General features: G+C 35.5%; 1 protein-coding gene across 1 annotated transcript in view; it reads right to left on the reverse strand.

Annotated features, from left to right (window-relative positions):
* CEP57 (centrosomal protein 57) overlaps nucleotides 1-24,454 on the reverse strand; it is a 56,049-nt gene that overhangs the window by 20,561 nt on the left and 11,034 nt on the right. Inside the window, exons 2-4 of the mRNA XM_036257925.1 lie at nucleotides 16,194-16,347; nucleotides 6,979-7,158; nucleotides 6,508-6,629 (exon numbers count right to left, since the gene is read on the reverse strand). Coding sequence (XP_036113818.1) covers nucleotides 6,508-6,629; nucleotides 6,979-7,158; nucleotides 16,194-16,347 — 456 coding nt within the window. The remainder of the gene's footprint in view (nucleotides 1-6,507; nucleotides 6,630-6,978; nucleotides 7,159-16,193; nucleotides 16,348-24,454) is intronic.

Here is a 24,454-nt window from a genome sequence, read left to right on the forward strand (position 1 = left end):
GCTAATATAAAGGTTAAGAGACAAAAATAGTAACATTAACTATAACTACAATTAGAGTAAGAAGATACACAAAACAAAAAATCTGAAACATGATATAACATGTGTGTATGTGGGGGGGAGTAAAAATGCAGCACTTTTATAATGTGTTTAAACTTAAAAACTTATCCATTTAAAATAGACTGGTATATATACAAGTCAATATATATATGAACCTCATGGTAAACACAAACCAAAACGTATGACAGATACACAAAAATTAAAAAGAAAGGGATCCAAACATAATACTAAAGAAAACCAGCAAACCACAAGAGAACAAAAGAGGAAAAGAATTAAGAACTACAACCTGGCAGTTGCGGCTTAGTGGTTGAGCATCGACCCATGTACCAAGAGGTCGCTGGATTGATTTCCGGTCAGGACACATGCCCAGGTTGTGGGCCAAATCCCCAGTGTGTGTGAGTGTGTGTCGGGGGGTGATGTTCTCTCTCATCGATGTTTCTATCAGTCTCTCCCTCTCCCTTGCTCTCTCTCTAAAATCAATAAAGAAAAAACAAAACTACAAAAACAACCAGAAAACAATGAACAAAATGGCAATAAGTAAAATCCAATCAATAATTACTTTAAATGTAAATGGACTAAAAGCTCCAGCCAAAAGACAGAGGGTGGCTGAGTGCCTACAAAAGACTCTTCAAATTGAAAGACAGAGACTGAAAGAGAAGGAGTGGAAAAAGAGATTCCATGCTAAAGAAAACTGGGGTAGCAATACTTCTACCAGACAAAATAGGACAGACTAACAAAGGACAAAGGAGGACATTAGATAATGGTATAGGTAGGAGTCAGTTCAAAAAGAGGTTATAACAATCATAAATATTTATGTACCCAATATAGGAGGGACCTAAATAAAGCAAATATTAACAAACATAGGGGAGAAAATGGACAGATATGCAATAATAATAGGAGACATTCGCCCTGGCCAGTTTGGCTCTGTGGTTAGAGCACTGGCCTGCGGACCAATGAGTCACGGGTTCGATTCCAGTCAAGGGACCGTACTTCGGTTGTGGTTCATCCCTGGCCCTGGTGGGGTCGTGTGGGAGGCGACCGGTGGATGTGTCCCTCTTTCATCAATGTTTCTCTCTCTCTCCCTCCCTCACTCTCTCCCCCTCCCTCCTACTCTCTCTGAAGATAAATGGAAAAATAACCTTGGGTGAGGATTAAAATAATAATGATAATAATAATAATAATAATGAACATTAATACTCTACTTACATCAATGGATTCATCATATAGACCAAAACTCAATAAGAAAACATTGGCCTAAAGGACACATCAAATAATATAAACTTAAAATATATATACAGAACATTCATCCCAAAACTGCAGACTATACATTCTTTCCAAGTGCACTTTGTACATTTTCCAGGTTAGACCATATGTTAGGACTCAAAACAAGTCCCAATACATTCAAGAAGATTGACATCATATCAAATATCTTTTCTGACCATAACAAAACTAGAAATCAATTACAAGAAAACTGGAAGAAACACAAATACTTAGAAACTAAATATACTACTAAACAACCAAAGGGTCAAGGAGAAATAAAAAAGAGGAAATTAAAAAAATAACCCTGAGACAACTTTCCAAATGAAAACACAACTTTCCAAAGCTTATGGAAAGCAACAAAAACAGCTCTAAGAGGAGAGTTCCCAGATATACTAGCCTACCTCAAGACAAAAAAAAAATGCCACATCAACAATCTAACTTTACACCTAAATAAACTACAAAAAGAACAAATGAAGACCAAAGTTAGAAGAAAATAATAAAGATCAAAACAGAAATAAATGAAGTAGAGACTAAAAAAACAATAGTAAAGATAAACTGAAAACTAGTTCTTTGAAAACATTAAAAAAATGGATAAACCTTTAACCATACTTATCAAAAAAAGGGCCTAAATAAAATCAGAAATGAAAGAGAAGTGAAAACTAACACCAGAGAAAAATGAGGATCGTAAGTAAATACTACAAACAATTAAAGACCAACAAATTGGACAAGAAATTAATACATTTCTAGATACCACCTTTCAAGACTGAACAAGGAAGAAAACAGAAAATCAAAACTGACCATATACTATTAATGAAATTGAATCAGTAATCAAAAAACTCCCAACAACAAAGGTCCAGGACCAGAAGGCTTCACAGGTGAATTCTACCAAGCTTTTAAATAAGAATTAACTATCCTTCTCAAACTATTCCAAAATAGTACAAGAGAAAGAAAAGCTTCCAAACTCTTTCTATGAAACCAGCATCACCCATTTACCAAAATCAAAGTCATATAAAAAAAAAAGTAACATGCCAATACCCTTGATAAACGTAGCAAAAAACCCTCAACAAATTATTGGCAAATTGAATTCAACAATAGATTAAAAAGACTATACACAACCATCAAGTGGAATTTATTCCAGGGATACAAAGATATCAGTATCTACAAATGAGTTAAAGTGATAGACCATATTAACAAAATGAAGGATAAAAATCATGATCATCTCAATACATGAAGAAAAAGCATTTGACAAAATTCAACACCCATTTATGATAAATAAAACTCTCAATAAAGTGGGTACAGTGCCCTGGCCGGTTTGGTTCAGCTGTTAGAGCATCGGCCTGCGGTCCGGAGAGACCCGGGTTCAGTTCCCGCTAAGGGCATGTACTTCGGTTGCAGTTTGTCCCCGGCCCTGGTTGGTCGTGCGGGTGGCAGCCACTCGATGTGTCCCTTCATGTCGATGTTTCTGTCTCTCTCTCCCTTCCTCTCTCTCTCCCTCCCACTCTATCTGTACAAAAAATGGAAAAATATCCTCGGGTGAGGATAAAAAAAATAAAAAAATAAAGTGGGTACAGAGGGAACATAGCATAATAAAGGCCATATATGACAAATACTGCTAACATCACACTCAATAATAAAACACTGAAAGCTTTCCCTCTAGATCAGGAATAAGGAAAGAATGCACACACTACTTTTATTCAACATGGCATTGGAGGTCCTAGCCAAACCAATCAGACAAGAAAAATAAAAAGATTCAAATTGTAAAGGAGAAGTGGAAATGTCACTATTTGCTGATGACATGATACCATACAGAGAGAACTCTTAGGACTCTAACAAAAAAGAATCAGAACTAATAAGTTAATTCAGTAAAGTTGCAGGATACAAAATTAACATTTAGAAATCTGTTGTTTCTGTACACTAATAACAATCTATCAGAAAGAGATATTAAGAAAACAATTCCATTTATAAATGCATCAAAAGGAATAAAATACGTAGCAATACATTTTTTTAGAATATATTTTTTATTGATTTTTTTAGAGAGAGAGGAAGGGAGAGGGAGAGACAGAAACATCGATAAGAGAGACACACTGATTGGCTGCCTCCTGCATGTACCCCACTGGGGATTGAGCCTGCAACCCAGGCATGTACTCTGACCAGGAATCGAACCAGTGACCTCTTGGTCCATGGGTCAATGCTCAACCACTGAGCCACACTGGCTGTGCCCTAGCAATAAATTTAGCCAGGTGAAGTAAAAGTCTTGTACTCTGAAAATTCTAAGACAATGATGAAGAAAACTGAAGACAACAAATAAATGGAAGGATATACCATGTTCATAGATTGAAAAGTTAACATCATCAAAAAGTCCATGTTATCTAAATGCACTCTATACAATCCTTATCAAAATACCAATGGCATTTTTCACAGAATTAGTAATCTTAAAATGTATCTAAAATTACAGAAGAGCCCGCTTGGTGTGGCTCAGTGGCTGAGTATTGACCCATGTACCAGGAGAAGTCACTGGTTTGGTTCCTGGTCAGGGCACATGCCCAGGTTGTGGGCCTGATCCCCGGGGGGCATGTGGAAGGCAACCAACCAATTGATATTCTCTCTCATCGATGTTTCTCTCTTCCTCTCCCTCTAAAATCAATAAAGATTTAAATAAAATTAAAAAAATATATATTTTAAAAAAATTACAGAACAAGCAATGCCACAGTAGCAATCTTAAAAAAGATAAAGAAGAAAGCTGAAGGTATCATGTTCCCTAATTTCAAAATGCACTACAAAGCTATAGTAATCAAAACAGTATGGTGTTGGCATAAAAATAGACATATATCAATCAAAGAGAAAAGAGATGCCAGAAATAAACCTATGCTTTTATGGTCAATTAATCTATGACAAGGAGGTAAGAATATACAATGAGAAAGAGAGAGTCTCTTCAATAAACATTGTTGGAAAAACTGGACACACAAAAAAATTAAACTTTCTTATGCCGTATACAAAAATAAATACAAAGTGGAATACAGACTTAACTATAAGGCCTGAAACCATAAAAGTTCTGGAAGAAAACATAGGCAATAAATTCTTTGACAATGGATTTAGAAAAAATTTTTTTTTTTTTTGGATAGGTCTCCTCAGACAAGGGCAACTACAAAAAATAAGCAAATGAAACTACATCAAACAAAAAAATCCTCTGCATAGCAAATGAAATCATCAACATAACAAAACATTGAATGGCAGAAGATATTTGCAAAATATATATTCAACAAGCATTATTATCCAAAATATTTAAAGAAGTCATATAACTCAGCATAAAAACAACAAAAACAACAACAACAACAACAAACCAACACTAACCCCTTGCTACTAACAATTCTATTTCAAAAAATGGAGAGCCCTGGCTGGTGTGGCTCCATTGGCTGGGTGTCATCCTGTGTACTGAAAGGCTGCCAGTTGTTTCCTGGTCATGGTACATGCCTGGGGTTGCAGACGACATTCAATTGATGTTTCACTCTGATGTCACTGTTTCTCTCTCTCTCCCTTTCTAAAAGTAAAAAATCTTTAAGTGTGTGTGTGGGGGGGGGGGGGGGGGGGGAGGGGGAGGATGGCGGGCGCAGAGGACCTGAATAGACATTTCTCCAAAGTCTTCTGAGAAGATGCTCAACATCACTAATCAGTAGGTAAATACAAATGAAAACCACAGTAAGATATCACCTTACATTTCTCAGAATGGTATTATCAAAAAGACAATAAATAACAAGTGTTAGCAAGGATGTAAAGAAACAGGAACCCTAAAATGAAAACACTAATTCAGAAAGATATACGCATCTTTATGTTCATTATTGGTGCATTAATTACAATAGCCAAGATATGGAAACAACCTAGGTGTTCATCGAAAGATGAATGGATAAAGGATGAAACACACACACACACACACACACACACACACACACACACACGAAGAGGAATATTACTCAGCCATAAAAAGAACAAATCTTGCTGTTGGTGACAATATGGATGGAGCTAAAGGATAGTATACTAATACTGAAATAAGTCAACGACAAATACCATATTATTTCACTCATATGTGGAATCTAAAAATAAAACACAGAAGAAAACAGAGTCATAGACACAGAGAACAAAATAATTCCTGCCAGAGGGGTAGGAGTTGGAAGATAAACAAAAAAAGGTGAAAGGGATTTAAAAGTACAAAATTCTAGGATGAAATTAATGTCATGGGGATGTCCTATACAGCACAGAGAATATAGTCAATATTGTAATATCTACAGTGACAGATGGTTACTAGACTTATCATGGTGATCACTTTGTAAATTATATAAATGTTAAATCACTATTTGTACACCTGAAACTAATATAATGTGTTCACTACACTTTTAAAAAAAATTGTTTCTCTTTATTGATGTTAGAGCAAGAGAAAGGAAAGGAGAGGGAGAGAGAGAAATATTGATGAGAGAGAATATTGAATGGCCGCTTCCTGCACACCCCACACTAGGGATGAGGCCTATAACCCGGGCATGTGCCCTGACCAGGAATCAAACTGGTAACTTCTTGGTGCATGGGTCGATGCTCAACCACTGAGCCACACCAGCTGGGCATGTTAACTACACTTTTCATCAAAAAACCAAAGTCAAGTTTTTCAAAGTATAAAAAACCTTGAAATTTGTTACCTTATTTGAGTCTTTAAATAAACTGAGAAGCAGAGAGGTACATAATATGATTTTTTTATATTCTTTATAATGTAGACTCAAAGAGTTAACATGACTTGAAAAGATCACAGAACTCACTATCTAGTATTTTACTAATACAGCAATAAGAAGACCAATTAAATTTTCACACACTTAAATGATCCCAAGTAATTTCAGTTTTGAGCTGCCATACTGCTCAAAAGCAGGAGCTATCAAAATTGTGTGTAGAGGATACGACAGAGTGTGTGAGGGTAATCCAACAGGAAAACCCTTCTTTATGGCTATGCTGAAAAAATAGTATTTTTTTCCTCAAGGCTTACACTCGGTTTTCAAAATAAACTACTGGTTCTATTGCCAGTGGTTACTTTAAGATAAAAGTAGAAATGATTATTATAACAGCACCATTAGTCCTATGAAAAAAGGTCTTTATGTCAATCTAATTTTCCCAATAACTAACTGTCCTTGAGAACAAATCAGTGAGGTATCATACCTGTTTCTCCAAGACAGATGTCCTTTCCATTTCTGCATGCTTTATCATATTACGCATGTATTCCAGTTGTTTTTCTAAAAGATTACATTTATTTTCTGCAGCTAGCAACTGAGATGTCAGTTCTAAAAAGAATATGCAAAAAAAGCAAAAATTAGGTCAGAGAACAGTTTTAATAAGCTATTAAAAGGAATTAAGTCTACTGTGTATATAATAAACAGTTTCCAGTAGCCCTTGAAGCCTTTTCAGATGACCTAAATCATTCCTTATATAATATGCTAGTCTGATCTGCCTTGAGTTCAGTCAGTAAATATAATTCATGACATCAGCACTTGTTCCTCAAAATGCATCAGAGTATAATTCAATTTTATGGTGCCTAAAGACAGACCACTAAAAATGATAATGTGTAATTTTGGAGTAATTCTACAATAGTTATTTTGATAGTGTTTTCATTTTCTTAATAATTAAACAAACCTTGATTGTGCTTTGATTCCTCATTTTTTGAATTTTCCCTTTCTTGTATCTGTTCATCCAATACCTTCTTATATTCAATTGTTTCTCTAGACAAGGTTTTCACACTTTCTTCAGCCTGAATCCTTTCAAGTTCTAAGCGTCGAATCTTATCTTGAAGATTCTTCAGAGCAGAAAATATGGCTGCCAGATAGAAATATGGATACTATAAGATAACAATATATATGGAGAAAGTTCACTTAGAAAGAAGATCATCTAAATAAAAAATAAAACTGATGGGCGAGTCTAGTGGAGGATAATTCTTTGGGAATAATAAAATGTTAATTACTATCACATGATAATTGTTTTTTAAAAATCCATTTAAAGACATCTTCTGAGTTTCTAAAATGTGCTAAGTACTGAAGCAAAAACCACTTAACTATGGTAAAACATTTCAAAGATTTTATAAAATGATAAAAATATTTAATCATACCAAGCTGATATAACTGTCCCAAAATACATTAACTATTACTTTTTTTGTTTCATTAAAAGGATCACAGGCAGAATCCAATCACAGTTAAAATAGTCAAGCACAAAAAGGACTATTTTTTTTATTAATTAACTAATTTTTGTTACAGATGTTTCTCCTTTTCCCCCCAGATTCCCCCTTCCCCCCCTCCCTGCCCTGTCCCCAGCTTTGTTGTCCATGTCCATTGTTCATGAATACATGCATATAAGTTCTGTGGTTTATCTCTCCCCCACCATCCTCTCTTCTGGGGATTGTCAGTCTGTACCCCACTTCCACGTCTCTGGGACTGCCCCATTCCTCAGACTGTTATGTTCATTATATTCCACAAATAAGTGAGATCATATACTTGTCTTTCTCTGTTTGCCTTGTTTCGCTTAGGATACTTTCCAGGTCCCTCTATGTCGTCTCAAAGGATAAGAGATCTTTCTTTCTTACAACTGCATAGTACTCCATTGTGTATATGTACCACTGCTTTTTTATCTATTCGTCTACTGATGGACACTTGGGCTGTTTCCAGATCTTAGCTATTGTAAATGGTGCTGCTACAAACATGGGGGTACATATATTCTTTCTGATTGGTGTTTCAGGCTTCTTAGGGTATATTCCTAGAAGCGGGATCACGGGGTCAAATGGAAGTTCAATTTTTAATTTTTTGAGGTAACACCATATTGTTTTCCATAGTGGCTGCACCAGTCTGCATTCCCACCAGCAGTGTACTAGAGTCCCCTTTTCTCCACACCTTCGCCAACACTTGTTGTTTGATAATTTATTGACGGCGGTCATTCTGACAGGTGTGAGGTGATACCTCGTTGTTTTAATTTGCATCTCTGATGATTAGTGATGATGAGCATTTCTTCATATGTCTCTTGGCCATTTGTATGTCCTGTTTGGAGAGGGGTCTATTTAGTTCCTCTTCCCATTTTTTAATTGGATTCTTTGGCTAAAAAGGACTATTTTTTAATGTCTATTTTTTCATTACTTAGGAAAAAAATCTACACACACTTTAACTGCCCAATGAAAGTTCCTAATTATAAAAGTAGTATGTATTCACTATACAAGGCACAGGAAACAATAAAGAAAATAACCTATTATTTTAATATATGAGATAATGACTGTTATTTTTTATTTCTTTCAGTCTTGAATCATATATATATATAATAAATTGAGATAAAAATTTACCTAAGTTTTGTTTTTTACTCTAGCATTACGATATTCCCTCATGCTATCTTAAAAGGTTATTTCATGATCAATAAGTAAAAATTGAAAAATCAAGTTACTGGGTCAAAAAAAGACTTCTGAAACAAAGTAAAGTGCCTTCAAAAGTAGCTGCATCAATTTATACTTTCATCAGAAGTATGTCTTTGCCAGCACAGACCAATATTAATTTCATCTCTGCCGTTCTTCTATGTTTTTTAAATTTACTGATTTGAGAGAGAGAAAAGGACGGGGCTGGGGGAGGGCATAGTGTGATTACTACATGTGCCCTGACTGGAGATCGAACCCGAAACCCTGGCATATTGGATTAACGCTCTAACCAACTGAGTTACCCAACCAGGGCCACCTCTACCATTCTGATTAAAAATAAAAGAAACTTCTGGCTATTTTATTTTGCTTTTTTGTTGTTGTCATTGTTCATCTTCACTCCAGGATATTTTTTCCACTGATATTTAGAGAGATTGAAAGGGAGTGGGGTGGAGGAGGAGGAGAGAAGGAGAGGAATTGGGGTGAGGGGAGGGGGGGAATGTGAGAGAAACACATCCATTGGTTGTCTCTCACATGCACCGCCCTCCCCAGGCCAGGCTGTGGCTCAAACCTACAACCCAGGTACGTGCCCTTGACCAGGAATCAAGCTCAGGACCCTTCGGTTCGCAGGCCAGCCAACCATTGTATTATAGTAAGTCAAATATAAAAGGTATTTTTATATTAAAAGAACTTTAAATGGCAACTTTATTGTATACCAAGTACACACATATAACTATACATACAGATATAATTATTACTTATACACATGCCCAGGACAGTGCTGAGACTTTTTTTTTATTCCATTAATATTATGCCAATATTTTAATTAACACTTTATAAATGCCAGTCTACCACATTATATAAATCTTTAAATCATTTCAATATTATCTTCACCAATTAAGTGTTTAGAATAATTTTTCCTAAACACTGATTTAATGAAACTTTATGTAAACTATACAATAGTTAGGAAGAACTGACATCTTTTAAAAATCAAGCCTGCACTCAAAACAAGGCATACTTTTCTATTTATTAATGTAATTCATTCATTCACCAAATTTTTCAATTCCTAAAATGTGAAAGGTCCAATTAAGATACTTATACATTTCATAATATAGATAGTTTACATTTCCTGGTATGCGATGAGATGACAACCTAATTAGAAAAAGCGCAGACATGAAACACATCAGAAACTAGGAGATACAAAAAAAGCCCAGATATGAGATCAGTATTTAAAATAACAGTAATTCTCTGATATGCCTGGAATAATCAGATCACACACAGAAAAAGAAAAGGTTAATAAATGTTTTTTTTTTTAAATATTAAATGAGGTTTATTAACCTTTTTCAACCAATGAGGAGTATTTACTAAAAACTTGGTAATACCAGCTCTAGCTGGTTTGGTTCAGTAGTTAGAGCGTTGGTTCATGGACCAAAGAGTAGTGGGTTCAATTCCGGCCAAGGGCACCTCTGTTTCGGTTAGTCCCCGGCCCTGTTCAGGGTCATGAGGGAGGTGACTAGTCAATGTGTCTCTCTCACATTGATGTTTCTCTCTCTCTCTCCCTCCCCTCCATTCTATCTAAAGATAAATGGAAAAAATATCCTCGGGTGAGGATTAAGAAAACAAAAAAATTTGGTAATACAAACATTTCCTGCATTCTTTCATTTAATTATATGAATTAGTATGCAATTTTGTTAGTATTTTATTTTTATATTTACAATTATTACTGCAATTGGCTGGAACACTCAATTTTTATTCTATATGTCAGCAACTATAGTTATGACAGGGATATACTAGATTAACAAAAAGTACCCAGGGTGGGTATATGCTTTCTTTCTCTGTATTCTGGAATGGCTTATATGTCATGGAGATTTTTTGTTTAAACACTTCTCAAAATGTATTCCCTAAAACTACTTGGGGCTAGCACCTTTTTGAGACTTTAACCACTTAAAGTTTGTATTATGGTACTCAAATTTATTCATCAAGAACCAAACATGATAGTCTTATAAACATCTACCACATTGTCCCTATTTCTAATTTTCTACAAAACAGATTTATGTTCTTTCCTTAGTATCTTAGCATTTCTTTAGAATCTTTCTTAGAAGTTCCTTAGAATCCTCAGCATTTTTATTTCAAAGCAAAATACAACACAACACAGGCCAAACATTAGTTCTTTCTCCCCCTTTCCTTAGTTCTTGACCTGAATTAATGCTTATTTTTTTCCAGTTTTGAAAAACAACTGACATGAATCACTGTATACGTTTAAGGTGTTCAGCTTGATGGTTTGATTTGCATGTATTGTGAAATGATTACCACAATAGGTTTAGTTAACATCCATTATCTCATACAGATAAATGAAAAGAAATTTCTCCTTGTGATGAGAACTCTTAAGATCTACTGGCTTAACAACTTTCCTATACAGGAAGTCCTCACTTAACATAGTCAATAGGTTTTACAACTTTAAGGGAAATGACATATAACAAAACCAATTTACTATAGGCTAACTGATATAAATTTAACTGATATAAACAAGAGTTTATACTGCATCTCATCAATGTGATAATGAAGCAACTTTGAATGGAATGATGTTGAGGATTTGCTGTGTATCATACGACAGTGTTAACTATAGTTAAACTGAATTTACAAAAAACAGGAATGAGAAGGAAAAATGTGACACCCTAATTCTACCATCTCAGCATAATAATTATAAATATTTTGCTGAAATCATTTTCTATTTTTCTGAGCTTTCATGTTAGTGGGATTATTCTCTACTATGTCATATCACATTTATTTTTATGAGCAATTATTCTCCATGTCAACAGATTTATTTCTATATTTTCATCCTTATATACATGTGTCTATAAGCTTTCTATTTCACTAATACCTAGTTGTGTACCAGCTCCATACTTCCTATTTTTATAGCTCTATAATCTGTTACTAGTCGACAGAGTGAGGCCATCCTTTATAAGGAGTGAATCCTATTAAAAAAAAAAAAAAAATGCAGCTTTCACACATTATTCTTTAAATGCAACTCACAATATTAAGAGTTTCCTGAGTAACACTGTACAGCTCTGTTTATTCATGTATGGATGCACCTCAGTGAGCACACAGAACGTCCCTAGGTTGATTTACGAGAGGTGACTTTTCTACCCACAGCCTCCTTCCCCGGCCAGGGGGCTGAGTAGTTCCAGTTCCCTTTCTCCATTAATCTCACCACCACAGTTCTTAAAAGAAAGTATTATTTCAGAAGCTACCTCACAGGGTTAAGTGCAAGGTTAGAAAGCAGTGGTCTAGCAGAACTGCCTTACAGCTAGTTATCCTACTTCATATGTCCAAGCTATTCTCCACATCACTGTCATCTGAAATGTACTGAACAAATAACATGAGCAATGGATTTCTAATGAAAGTCTTTGGAATGATGTTAAAATTTTTTAAACGGCTATAGACATTTCAGAAGGCAGTAATGATTTCCAATTTCTTTTCTAACTAAAGTTCAAAATGAATGAGAATGAGAATTATAAGAAACAGTTTCATTATTTCTTTCCCTAGCCATTAGTCAAATTATATTTTCAAGGTAATTATCACAAATCCATGTGAAATATTTATTTACCAATGAAAATATAGTAAACTATAACTAAACTAAAGAATAACCAGGCATGCCCCAGCTAAAATATTAGTAAGAAAAAAGCATTTACTATGTGTAAAAAATAAATTTTATCATAGGAGTATCTATTCAAAATAAGACTTCATTCAATAAATATTTCAGGATACACTAAATACACCTGGGAAAAAGTGGAAAGAGAGAAAGGTTTTGATATTCATCTGTAAATTTTGAATATACCTACCTTATGCAATTTTCCTGTGAAGATTAAATAAAATATCTGCTTTATCTGCAATGCTACTGCATTTCATTATTTTTTAATTGTGTTTGATCACTAGTACTGTGGTAATTATATTTACTAACAATTCTCTAGATAAAAGAAGTATTATACTTTAGCTACATATAGGTTAAACAGGCATTTGTTTGGTTTAGTAACCTTTTTGTTTCAACTGGGAAATGCACTGCAAATATCTTAAAGGTTAATCTCAGAATGATACTTTTTTGAACTATGGGCTCATTGTATAGTAAAATATTAGACAGATAATAATATCCAAGTATAGTTTCCAATGTAAATTCTACTCCAAAATGGTGCCTCAAAAGTGCTTGCTGAAATAAATTTAACCTGGTATCCGCTACTTTTAAGAATTTCAATACTGAGACTTGTGGTCAAGATGGTGGAGTAGGTAAACGTGGTCTTGTCTCCTCCCACAACCACATCAAAATTAAAACTAAACTACAGAACAACCATCATTCAGAACTACCTGAAATACAGCTGAATGGAAGTCCTAAAACTATAAAATTAAAGCAGCAGCCACATCGAGACTGGTAGGAGGGACAGAGCGGTGGGGGCTGGTCCCACACCCTTGTGTGGCAGATAAAAATCAGGAAGGACACCTCGGCTGGGAAGGTCCTCCCTGAGGAGTGAGGGGTCTCTGTCCCAAAAAAGGCGCCCAGCTCAGGGTTCCAGTGCCAGGAAGAGAAGTTCCCATCACTTCTGGCTGGAAAAACCAGTGGGAACTGAGACTGAGGGAGGCTGCGGCTGCAGAAGCCCCAAGCAGCTCCTCCTAAAGGGCCCGCACACGAACTTACTCGAACTTGCTCCCTCTGAACTCCAGCATGGAGGGAGGGGCAGCTTGAGGGGTGCCAGAGACATACAGGGAAGAACTGAGCTGTTAGGCATCGAGATGAGGGCTGAAGAGGTGGCTTTCTCCCAGACAGACATTCTGGTGGAGGCCATTCTTCCTTTGGTGAGCCCTTCCCCAACAAGGCCAGCAGGCAGGGGCCATATCTGGGACGCCAGCAACCTGTCTCACACTGTTTGCCCTGTCCTGTCTCTGCCCCACCCAACTTTCAGGCCCACCCAAGCTGTTCACAGCGGCTTTACCATAGGAATGGCCTGTCTGGGCATTTGCTTCTGATTTTCCTAAATTCTCTCAAAAAAGCAGCATCTGGCCTCAGTGAGCACCTGATCTGCCATCTGCAGATCACTTTGTAGTTTATGCCTGGTGGCCCCAGGCAGAACACGGCAGTAGCTGACCCTGCCCCAGAGCCAGCACACCCAGTGGACAGCTTCAGACCACATTGAAATACCACCTCCACAGTGACACAATCAAGGAGTGGACTCAGTGAGTACCAGAGCCCTGCTGAATTAAGTCTTGCTGTATGGTGGGCCCCTACAGAGCTGGTCTTCCAAGTTAATCAGAGGTCAGTGGTCAGTGAGCACAGCCAGTCCTTGAAGCTGATCAGCCTAAGTAAATTTCTCCCATTGACTTGCCAACAGCAATCAAGGCTCAATACAACAGAAGGGTGTACAGTACACACAAAGGGTGCACCTCAAGGACCCAGCTGGGGTGGCAAGGGAGGCTGTGCCACTGGACTCTATAGGACACCTACTGCAACAGACCACCCTAGGAAGCCCAGGAAACATAGCAACTCCACCTAATACATAAAAACAAACACAGGGAGGCAGCCAAAATGAGGAAACAAAAAAACATGTCCCAAATGACAGAATGAAACAAAACTCCAGGAAAAGAACTAAATGAAATGGAGATAAGCAATCTAACAGATGCAGAGTTCAAAACACTGCTTATAAGGGTGCTAAATGAACTTAGTGAGGGCCTCAAGAGCATAAAAAAGGACCAGTCGGAAATGAAGGGAACACTAACTGAGATGAAGAATAATTTACAAAAATTCAATAGTAGAGTAGGTAAAGCCAAGAAGCAAACCATCGCTTTGGAATATAAGAAAGCAAGAAACACCAAATCAGAACAGCAAAAGAAAAAAGAATCCAAAAAATGAGGGTCATGTAAGGAGCCTCTGGGACAATTTCAAGCATACCAACATTCACATTATGAGGGAGCCAGAAGGAGAAGAGAGAGGGCAAGAAATTGAAAACCTATTTGAAAAAATAATGACCGAAAACTTCCCTAACTTGGTGAAGGAAACAGACATACAAGTCCAGGAAGCACAGAGAGCCCCAAGCAAGATGAATCCCAAGAGGTCCACACCAAGACATATCATCATCAAAATGCAAAAGGTTCAAGACAGAAAGAGAATCTTAAAAGCAGCAAGAGAAAAGCAGTTAGTTACCTATAAGGGAGCGCCCATAAGACTGTCAGCTGATTTCTCAAAAGAAACTTTGCAGGCCATAAGGAAGTGGCAAGGAATATTCAGAGTTATGAAAAGCAAGAACCTACAACCAAGAATAATCTATCCTGCAAAGCTATCCTTTTGAATTGATGGACATATGAATAGTTTCCCAGACGAGAGCTAAAGGAGTTCATCACCACCAAACCAGTATTATATGAAATGTTGGAGGGTCTTCTTCAAGAAAAAGAACATCAAAAATATGAATAAAATGGCAATACATATCTATCAACAATTAAATTTACAAACAAAACGAACAAGCAGAACAGAAACAGACTTACATATACAGAGAACTTTTTGTTGGTTGCCAGATGGGAGGGGGGTTGGGGGAATGGGTGAAAAAGGTGAAGGTATTAAGAAGTACAAATTGGTTGTTAGACTGACAAACCTCAAAGGGAAAGAAGAGGGGTGGGGAAAAAAATAAACCAAACAACTTATATGCATATATGCATAACCAATGGACACAAACAATAGTGTGTGAAAAGGTAGGAGGAGGGTGGGAGCAGGGAGGAGGAGGTCAATAAGGAAAAAAAGAGGAACATCTGTAACATATTCAACAATAAAGTTTAAAAAAAAATAGAAATTTCAATACTCAGTATTCAATTTCATAACCAGAAACTTATTTATAAGATACTGTTTCTAAAGACAATGATGACAAAGAAAATGCTAATTTAATGGTTAATAAAACACTGATAAAATGCTACTTATCAGAATACAATAGTTAAAGACTAGCAATTCTGAAAAATAACAAAAATTGCATAACATTCAAACTTGACACAGGTTAAAAAAGCAAAAAACAAATAACTATGTCCACAGTGGAATAAAAACAGTTAAGTTTTAGTAATAATTTCTTCTTTAAAAAAAGCCCAAAATAAAAAACCAAGCCACAGAGTTCTAGCAGGAACACAAAGTCTTAGAACTAGATAGTAATCCTTCTATTACAGTATTACATCTAGTTCTGATCTTTACATCTACGTAAAGAAAATTTTTTTAAAAGTTCAGAAATAAGCAAATTACTAAAGAATAAAGGAAAGAGAATGATGATGTCTGATAATTAAGAAACACACAAAAAATGCATTATATTTTGAGGAGGTTAAAAACAGGAAGGTAGGAATATACTCTCCTCCTCTAAATTTAAAATAAATGGAAGACATAATTAAGAGTTATGAAGCAGTGAGTAAACCCCCCCAAAAATCCACATCTATTTTTGCTAGGCTCTATTACCTCTGCTGTTGCTTTCTGGATAGGCAAGTGTAGGCTTATTTGGGGAGCGTCGTAGATCACTATTAAGGAAAGGTTTATCAGGTGGATATACTACATATGAAGAGGAATGGCGAAGCATACTTCCATTAGACTTCGATGGTTCAGCTAAGATGTTCTGAAAGATAAAAATACAGAAATTACCTTTCAAAATTTTGCACACAGCATGTGTGTGTGTATGAATGTTCGTTACTGAGAACTGGACTGGTCATATGTTCCACTGACAGAGACAACAGAAATAAGACAGACCACTAATAATATACAACAGAATCCAATCATTAATTTAAAATAATAAAACTTTTAAAGTGTTTCATATCTGTGTAAGTATAGCCATATGACAGACACTATAAAAAGGAAATAATGTCAGCCCTGGCTGGGTGGCTCAGTTGGTTATCACGTTGTCCTGATACACTAGAGTTGTGGGTTTGATCCCCAGTCAGGGTACGTAAAAGAATCAACCCAATGAATGCATAAATAAATGAAACAATAAATCGATGTCTCTCTCTCTCTCTCGGCCTAGGAAAGAAGGAAAGAAGGAAAGAAGAAGGAAAGAAGGAAAGAAGGAAAGAAGGAAAGAAAGAAAGAAAGAAAGAAAGAAAGAAAGAAAGAAAGAAAGAAAGAAAGAAAGATCATACGACTTAAATACAAATGCTGCACAGAAATGCATAAATATTATACTCACAATCAATTTAATATATTTTATTTTAATATTTACTGTAAAATGTACATTCAGAAAATTGTCTTTTTACAGTATCAGAAACTTCTACAAAATGACTGAATTAATCTATCCCCAATCAACTAAATACTTCATGAATATTTATCAAATGTCCAAAACACTGTAGTATACATAAAGATAATAAGGCATAGTCCTTGCTCCAAAAACTTTACATTTAGTTAGGGGAAAAAGGGGAAACAAAGAAAACATTAAAGCTTATCAAATACCTAAACATAAAAGTTTATCTCCACACACACATCTTCTGTCATGAATGGGATTCTGTTTAAATGTAGAGTTTTGTTTGTTATAGGTGATTTCCTGTTGGTACAGAGACCTAGAGTAGTGGAAATAATGAAGAAATTGAAAGCTAAGGGGGAAAATATGACTGCTGGCTGCTCAAAATTCTCAAGACACTCATTTTTCTTATTCAAGTAGCCTCAGCAATCCAAGTTTTCAACTCCTACATAGTTCTCTGCTACAGCACCAGACAAATCTGCTTCCAGAAAAGTAAAAAGAAATATGAATATTTAAAATAACAGTAAACAATCTCCTGGTATAAACAAAGACAATCAAAATAACCGCATCATATCTGTATCTTATTAAAAACTGAAGGCTATTTCTGCAAATGCAAAACACACTTTATTGCAATGAAAACTAAAGGAAAGAGCAAAGAAGTTGGAAGAGGTAGGAATAAGACTCAAAAGTGGTAAATCAATGTTAGGTCTATTGTAAAAAGTGTGTTCACATGCAACAAGGACTGAGAGTTAACATTTTTCAAGCTTTTTGGCAAAATGACATCGGGTTTTACAGGTGGCTGGAAAACAGAGTGAGTTTTCAATTTTTATAATATATAATATTGCCAAAGCTTTTGCAAAGCACCATGAATTATCACATACCTTAATTCTAAATATGATTCTTCACAGAAAGCTTTAGTTCTTCATACAAACTACTAGAATCCTATCATGCAGGAAATATCATTGTTAGGAAATATTACTTATCAAAACAATTTCTGTTAGAATTACTGAACAGTGCAGATATTAACAGGACTGTGCTAATAATTTACCGAAAACAAACCAACTTCATTAAAATCACAGCCTGCTAGCTCTTATAAACCAGTTCAAGATTTGTCCAACAAAACTTGTCATATATATGTCATCAAAATACTGCTTGGGTTGGATCAACAGACCAACTATGCGAAGTCTTTTTATATTAAAAAAATGTTAAGTTACAGTGAGATGGGATTTTTTTTTCTTTTTGGAAAAGCAATGCTAAATGTACTCCATTTTCTAAATCAGCCAACTCATTTTGAATGTCAAATTTTAATCAATAAAATTCATTGTTACTATGAATGTGTGGGGTCAATGTTCTCATGCATTGGAGTCATTTCTCATACATCCCACATCTAATCTTCCAGTAAATTTTGTTGGGCCTCTATCAGAATATATCAAGAAACTCTCCAACTTCTCATCAATTCCACTACTAATACTTTGGTTGACACCATTTTGATCTTTTGTCTGAACTAAACGAGCCCCTAACCACTCTTGTCCATAACCCCTTAGTCTGGTTTCCAAATAGTAGTCCTTAAGATTCTTTCTAAAAAAGTAAACTAATTCAAGTAATCCAAAATTCTTATCATGGTTTATAAGGCCCCACATAATCTAACCCAGGTTAACTCTGACCTCATTCCCTACCACTCTTTCTCCATACCGCCACCACCATTTCCCAGCCATACTATTTTTTTAATTTCTAGAATGTGCAGTACACTCCATTTTCATTTGCTAAGTTTATTTCGCCTGGCAAGGTCCCTTCTTCATGCCATTCACTGAGTGACCTGCACAGAAGTCTGTCAGTGATGCTTTCCCTGGCTGCCCTGTCTACAGCAGTGAGTGCCCTTCCGTCACTCAATCTCCTTACCCCCTTTCCCAAAATACTTATCCCTACCAGATATATTTATTATTTGTATGCCCTGTGGAATAAAAAATGTATCTGGTGTCTGTCCCTGGTTCCTAACTAACAGATTAAAAAACTCTTGAAATTTCTTAAAGTAACAGCAGTGTCCTTGTTATGCTAATAGTAGGGCCCCTTAGATAGCTTTAAGATGAGACCTGGTAGCCAGAAAAAACAACCAGGTGATTAAAGAATTAGAAATTTCAGCCCTACCCCCAGACCTCAGAAGGGAGAGAAGCTGAAGATTGAGTTTAGTCACTAATGGCCAATGATTTAACCAATCATGTCTACATAATGAAACCTTTATAAAAACTCTGGCTGTTATGTCACCACGAATGGGAGCGTCCAGATTGGCCATAAGCCTCTTTACATCTTGCCCTAGGTGTGTCTACCTGTTTCTGAGTTGTGTCTTTTATTAAAAAGCTGTAATTATAAGTCTGGTGCTTGTGGCACCTAATCCCTTAACCTGTGGAGTCTGCACTGTCTCTTGGAAGTTAGTGCCAGAAGTGAATTGAATTGTAGGACACCACTGGCATCTGCAATAGAGTTTAACTTCTAATAAAGGCACTTGGTAAATGTTCAATAAATCTGTTAAATAAATTAGTTATACAATTCCCCTGCAAAGCAGTAAAAAAACCACATTGTTTATAAAATTGGGTTATCCTATTCAATAAAATTACTGTAAACCACGGAAAGACAAGAAAAGTTTTTGGTTTCCTTTATATCAAAAAACAAATAGCACAAATGTCATTAAAAGTAGGGTTAACAGCAGACTTGAAAGTGCTATCCTTGGAAATGTCTACTTACAAGGTTGGTTCTTGGCTAGTATCTGGAAACTTGAATTTTGAGAAGGCACTAATTATTGTCACTACGAATGTTAGGAGTTCCCAAGACCAGCCCCAGGTTCTATAACTTCCTAGAAGGACTGACAGGATTCAACAAATAGTCATACTCATGTTTGTGATTTATTATAGCAAAAGGATACAGAGCAAAATCAGCAAAGGGAAAGATGCATGGGATGAAGTCTGTAGTATATCAGGTACAAGCTTTCAAAATTCCTCTACAGATTGTGCGTAATTCCTCCAGCAACTAATTAACGACAACTCACATGAAGTGTCATCTACCAAGAAAGCTCATTCGACTTAGTGGCAGAGGTTTTTATTTGGGGCCGGTGACATTCCTGACTTCCAAAAAGAAAGCAGGTGTGATTAACCAATTTGTTTGTACAAACAGTTCAGGCACAGAGAGCCACTCATCATTTAGGCTGAAGTTTTATATCGGTGTATGAAATAGTTTATTATTAGGTTCATATGTACCAACCAATACCCAACCTTGTAAACAGGCCTTTCTAGAGATAGCAGTCATCTAGAATGATAGATTTCAAGTGAATTATTCTTCTTGCCTTCAATGCCATGTGCCATCCAATCATGAGCACCTGAAAACTATGGGAAGGCAAAAGATCCTTCCAGCAGAATGTTTATGCTCAGCTCACTCCCTCAATATACATACTAAAAATAACAATCCAAAAACCACAAATACCCACTGCAGTTAATAATTTACACTTCCAGTATCTGGGTTGATTCTCACAACAATCCTGACAGGTGAGAAAACATTTCTCCACTTTATAGTCTGGAAAGACATACTTGGATTGATTCTCAGAACACTGAACATGGTATCGTAGATTTGTTGGCACACTGTTTTTTTTTTTAACCACATTCATATGCCCTTTTAATTATCACAAGAACTTGTGAAGTAAGCATAGCAAATATTATTGTCCCCATTTTGTAGGTGAAAAAACAGAGGCTAAGAAAACTTAAGCCATTTGCTTAAGGTCTCAAAGCTACTAAGAAGCCCCAGTCTAACTCCTAATCCAGTACTACTTCCATGACCCCAAGCACTCAATAAATATTTTTCCAACTACAATGATATAATTCTAGGAGAAACTTCCAGAATTAAAGGCTAAATATTTTATCTGACCACTTCCTTTCCTGATAGCTTTAGTTATTAGGTGAAATAATGTACTTAGGAACACTATGATTCAAATATTTACTTAACATCTCTGTAATACGGTGTTAAGTGTAAAGTATGATTAAAAATGTGTATTATTTGCCTTTTTTTCAAATAGAATGTACAACATGGCTGGAAAAAAAAAATCAAGTACATAAAAGTTTAAATACAATTTAGTAAACCATACCCAACTCTACAGAAAAAAACAGTATGATCAAGGTAGGGTTATTCCAGGTAAGACTAGGTGAACATGAGAATATCTTTTAATGCAATACAGTCCATTACAGTGAAAATCTATATGATCATCAACAAATGCAAAAAGCATTCAATACAATTTAATATCTAGCTATTAAAGAAATATTTCTTATAAGAAAAATTACCAAAACCAACCAAACAAACAAACAATCAAACAAACAAACAAGAAAACCCTAAAGACTTCATCAAAAATCTACTGGATTTAATAAATAAATTCCACAAAGTACCAGCATACAAAATTAACATCCTGAAATCGATGGCTTTTTTATATACCAATAACAAACACGCAGAAAGGAAAACTTAAAAAAAAAAATCCCATTTACCAATGCAACAACAACAACAAAATAAGATGACCTAGGAGGTAAAAGACCTGTTCTCAGAAAGATACAGGACACTGAATAAAGAAATCAAGGAAGATATAAAAAAGTGGAAACATACCATGTTCGTGGATTGGAGAATCAACATCATTAAAAAGTCCGTACTACCCAAAGCAATCTACAGATTCAATGTAATCCTATTAAAGTGCCAAGGGCACATTTCACAGATCTAGAACAAGTACTCCAAAAGTTTATATGGTACCAAAAAAGACCCTGAATAGCCACAGCAATCTTGATAAAGAAGAAAAAAGTGGGAGGGATCACAATACCAGATATCAGGTTATACTACAAAGCCAACATAATCAAAACAGCTTGGTACTGGCACAAGAACAGGTATACAGATCAATGGAACAGAACAGAGAACCCTGAAATCAACCCAAGACATTATGCACAATTAATATTCGACAAAGGAGGCAAGAGCATACAATGGAGAAAAGATAGTCTCTTTAATAAATGGTGTGTGAAAGGGAGGAGGGTGTCAGTAGGGGACAAATAAAAAACATCGGTAACAAAAACAAATTAATAAAAAAATAAATGAATTAAAAAAAAAAGAATCACAACCTAAAATAAATACATAAATAAATGGTGTTGGGAAAATTGGACAGGTACATGCAAAAAAATCAAACTAGACCATCAACTTACACCATACATAAGAATAAACTCAGAATGGATAAAAGACTTAAATGTAACTGGTGAAACCATAAAAATCATAGAAGAAAATGTAGGCAGAAAAATCTCAGACATCACACGTAGTGGAATTTTCACTGATAGATCGCCTAGGGCAAGAGAAACAAAGGAAAAAAGTAATAAATGGGATTACATCAAACTAAAAAGGTTCTACACAACAAAAGAAACCAGCAACAAAATGAAAAGGGAACCCACTCTTTGGGAGAATATATTTGGGAGAACATATTTGCGAATGATACATCGGATAAGGGGTTAATATCCAAAATATATAGAGTATTCATACAACTCAACAAAAGGAAGACAAATAATTCAATTAAGAAATGGGCAGAGGACCTGAATAGACACCTCTCCAAACAGGACATACAAATGGCCAAGAGACATATGGAAAAAGTGCTCAATGTCACTAATCATCAGAGAGATGCAAATTAAAATGAGTATGAGATATCATCGCACATCTGCCAGAAGAGCAGCCATCAGCAAATCCTCTAACAACAAATGTTGGCGAGGATGTAGAGAAAAGGGTACTCTATCACATTGCTGGTGGGAATGCAGACTGGTGCAGCCGCTATAGAAAACAATATGGTGTTTCCTCAATAAATTAAAAATAAAATTGCCATTTAAACCAGTGATTTCACTTCTGGGAATATATCCTAAGAAGCCTGAAACACCAATCAAGAAGAATATATGCACCCCTATGCTCATAGCAGTGCTATTTACAATAGCTAAGGTCTGGAAACAACCCAAGTGTCCATCAGTAGATGAGTGGATAATGATTGAATAAAAGTAGTGGTACATTTACACAATGGAATACTATTCAACTGTAAGAAAGAAAGATCTCTTACCCTTTGAGATGACATGGAGGGACCTGGAGAGTATCAGGCTAAGCGAAATAAGCCCGTTAGAGAAAGACACATACCACATGATCTCACTTATTTATGGAATATTGTGAACAAAATAAGCTGTCGATCAAAATAGATCCAGAGAAATGGAAGTAGGGAACAGACTGACAAACCTCAAAGGGATGGGGTGGGAAGAGATAAACCAAAGAACTTATATGCATATATGCCCAACCAATGGACAGACATTAGTTTGAGGAAAGCAGGAGAGGGGTCAATATGGAAAAGCGTGTAGGGCACCTGTCATACTTTCAACAATAAAGAAAAAGAAAAAAAAGAAACAACAACAAAAAACAAACAAAAACGACAACATTTATGGTGCAAAATTTAAAACATTCCTTTTATATTCAGGAACAAAACAAAGATATTTACAAGACAGCTAGTCAATGATGTGCTGCATTTCCTAGCCTGCACATTAAGATAATGGAAAGAAAGAACAGATAGATGTTAAGATTGAAAAGGAAAAATCCAAACTTCACAGATTATGATAGTCTAAATAGAAAACACCAAAGAATCCTCAAATAGTAGAATTAGAATTCAGAAGAGTTTCTGGGTAAAATTAATGTGAAAGCATCAATCATAATTCTACATACCAGTTTAGAAAATGCAACTTATGAAAAAAAAATTAAAATAGAAGTAAATTTAGTCAATAAAGTTCAGGACCTGAAATTACAAAACTTTAGTGAAAAATGTTCTAAAAAACTAAAGTGACATAACATGTTCAGAGAGACGGCTCAATATTCTAAAGACATCAATTATTCCTAAATTGAAATTTCAATGGCAATTCCAATAGCAGACTCTAGACTTTCTATTGAAGAACAGCAAAGGACCAAGGATAGTTAACATTTCTGTTGAGGAACAAGGAAGACAGTTACCCTTTGTCTAACAGACAAATAAAAAGGATAATCATTAAGACAGTGACTACAGACAAGCAGAGACAAATGAAACAAAGAGCCGATAATGCACCCATCACATACAGAAATTAATATATTGATAGCTAAAATTACACATTGGGAAAAGGATGAATTTTCAACCAGTAATGCTGCAACAATTGTGGATCTTAAATAAAAACATTAAACTGGATCCCTACCTCACAGCACACAAATTTCAAGCAAATTAAGGACTTAAAAGGCTCAACTTTAATATTGTAGAGAAAAATATAGAAGAATACCATCAAGGCCTTGGTTGTAAAGAAGAATTTCTTAACCAAAAAGCACAAATCACACACACAAAAAAGACGAATAAATTTTACTACACTAAAATTAATAAATACTATTAAACAGAGGATACTATACAAAAACAAGCCAAAGAGTATTTAGAAAACTCTTGAGAGTCAGAATT

Source organism: Molossus molossus, unplaced genomic scaffold (assembly GCF_014108415.1).
Source record: "Molossus molossus isolate mMolMol1 unplaced genomic scaffold, mMolMol1.p scaffold_m16_p_13, whole genome shotgun sequence".
NCBI classification, from domain to species: Eukaryota; Metazoa; Chordata; class Mammalia; order Chiroptera; family Molossidae; genus Molossus; species Molossus molossus.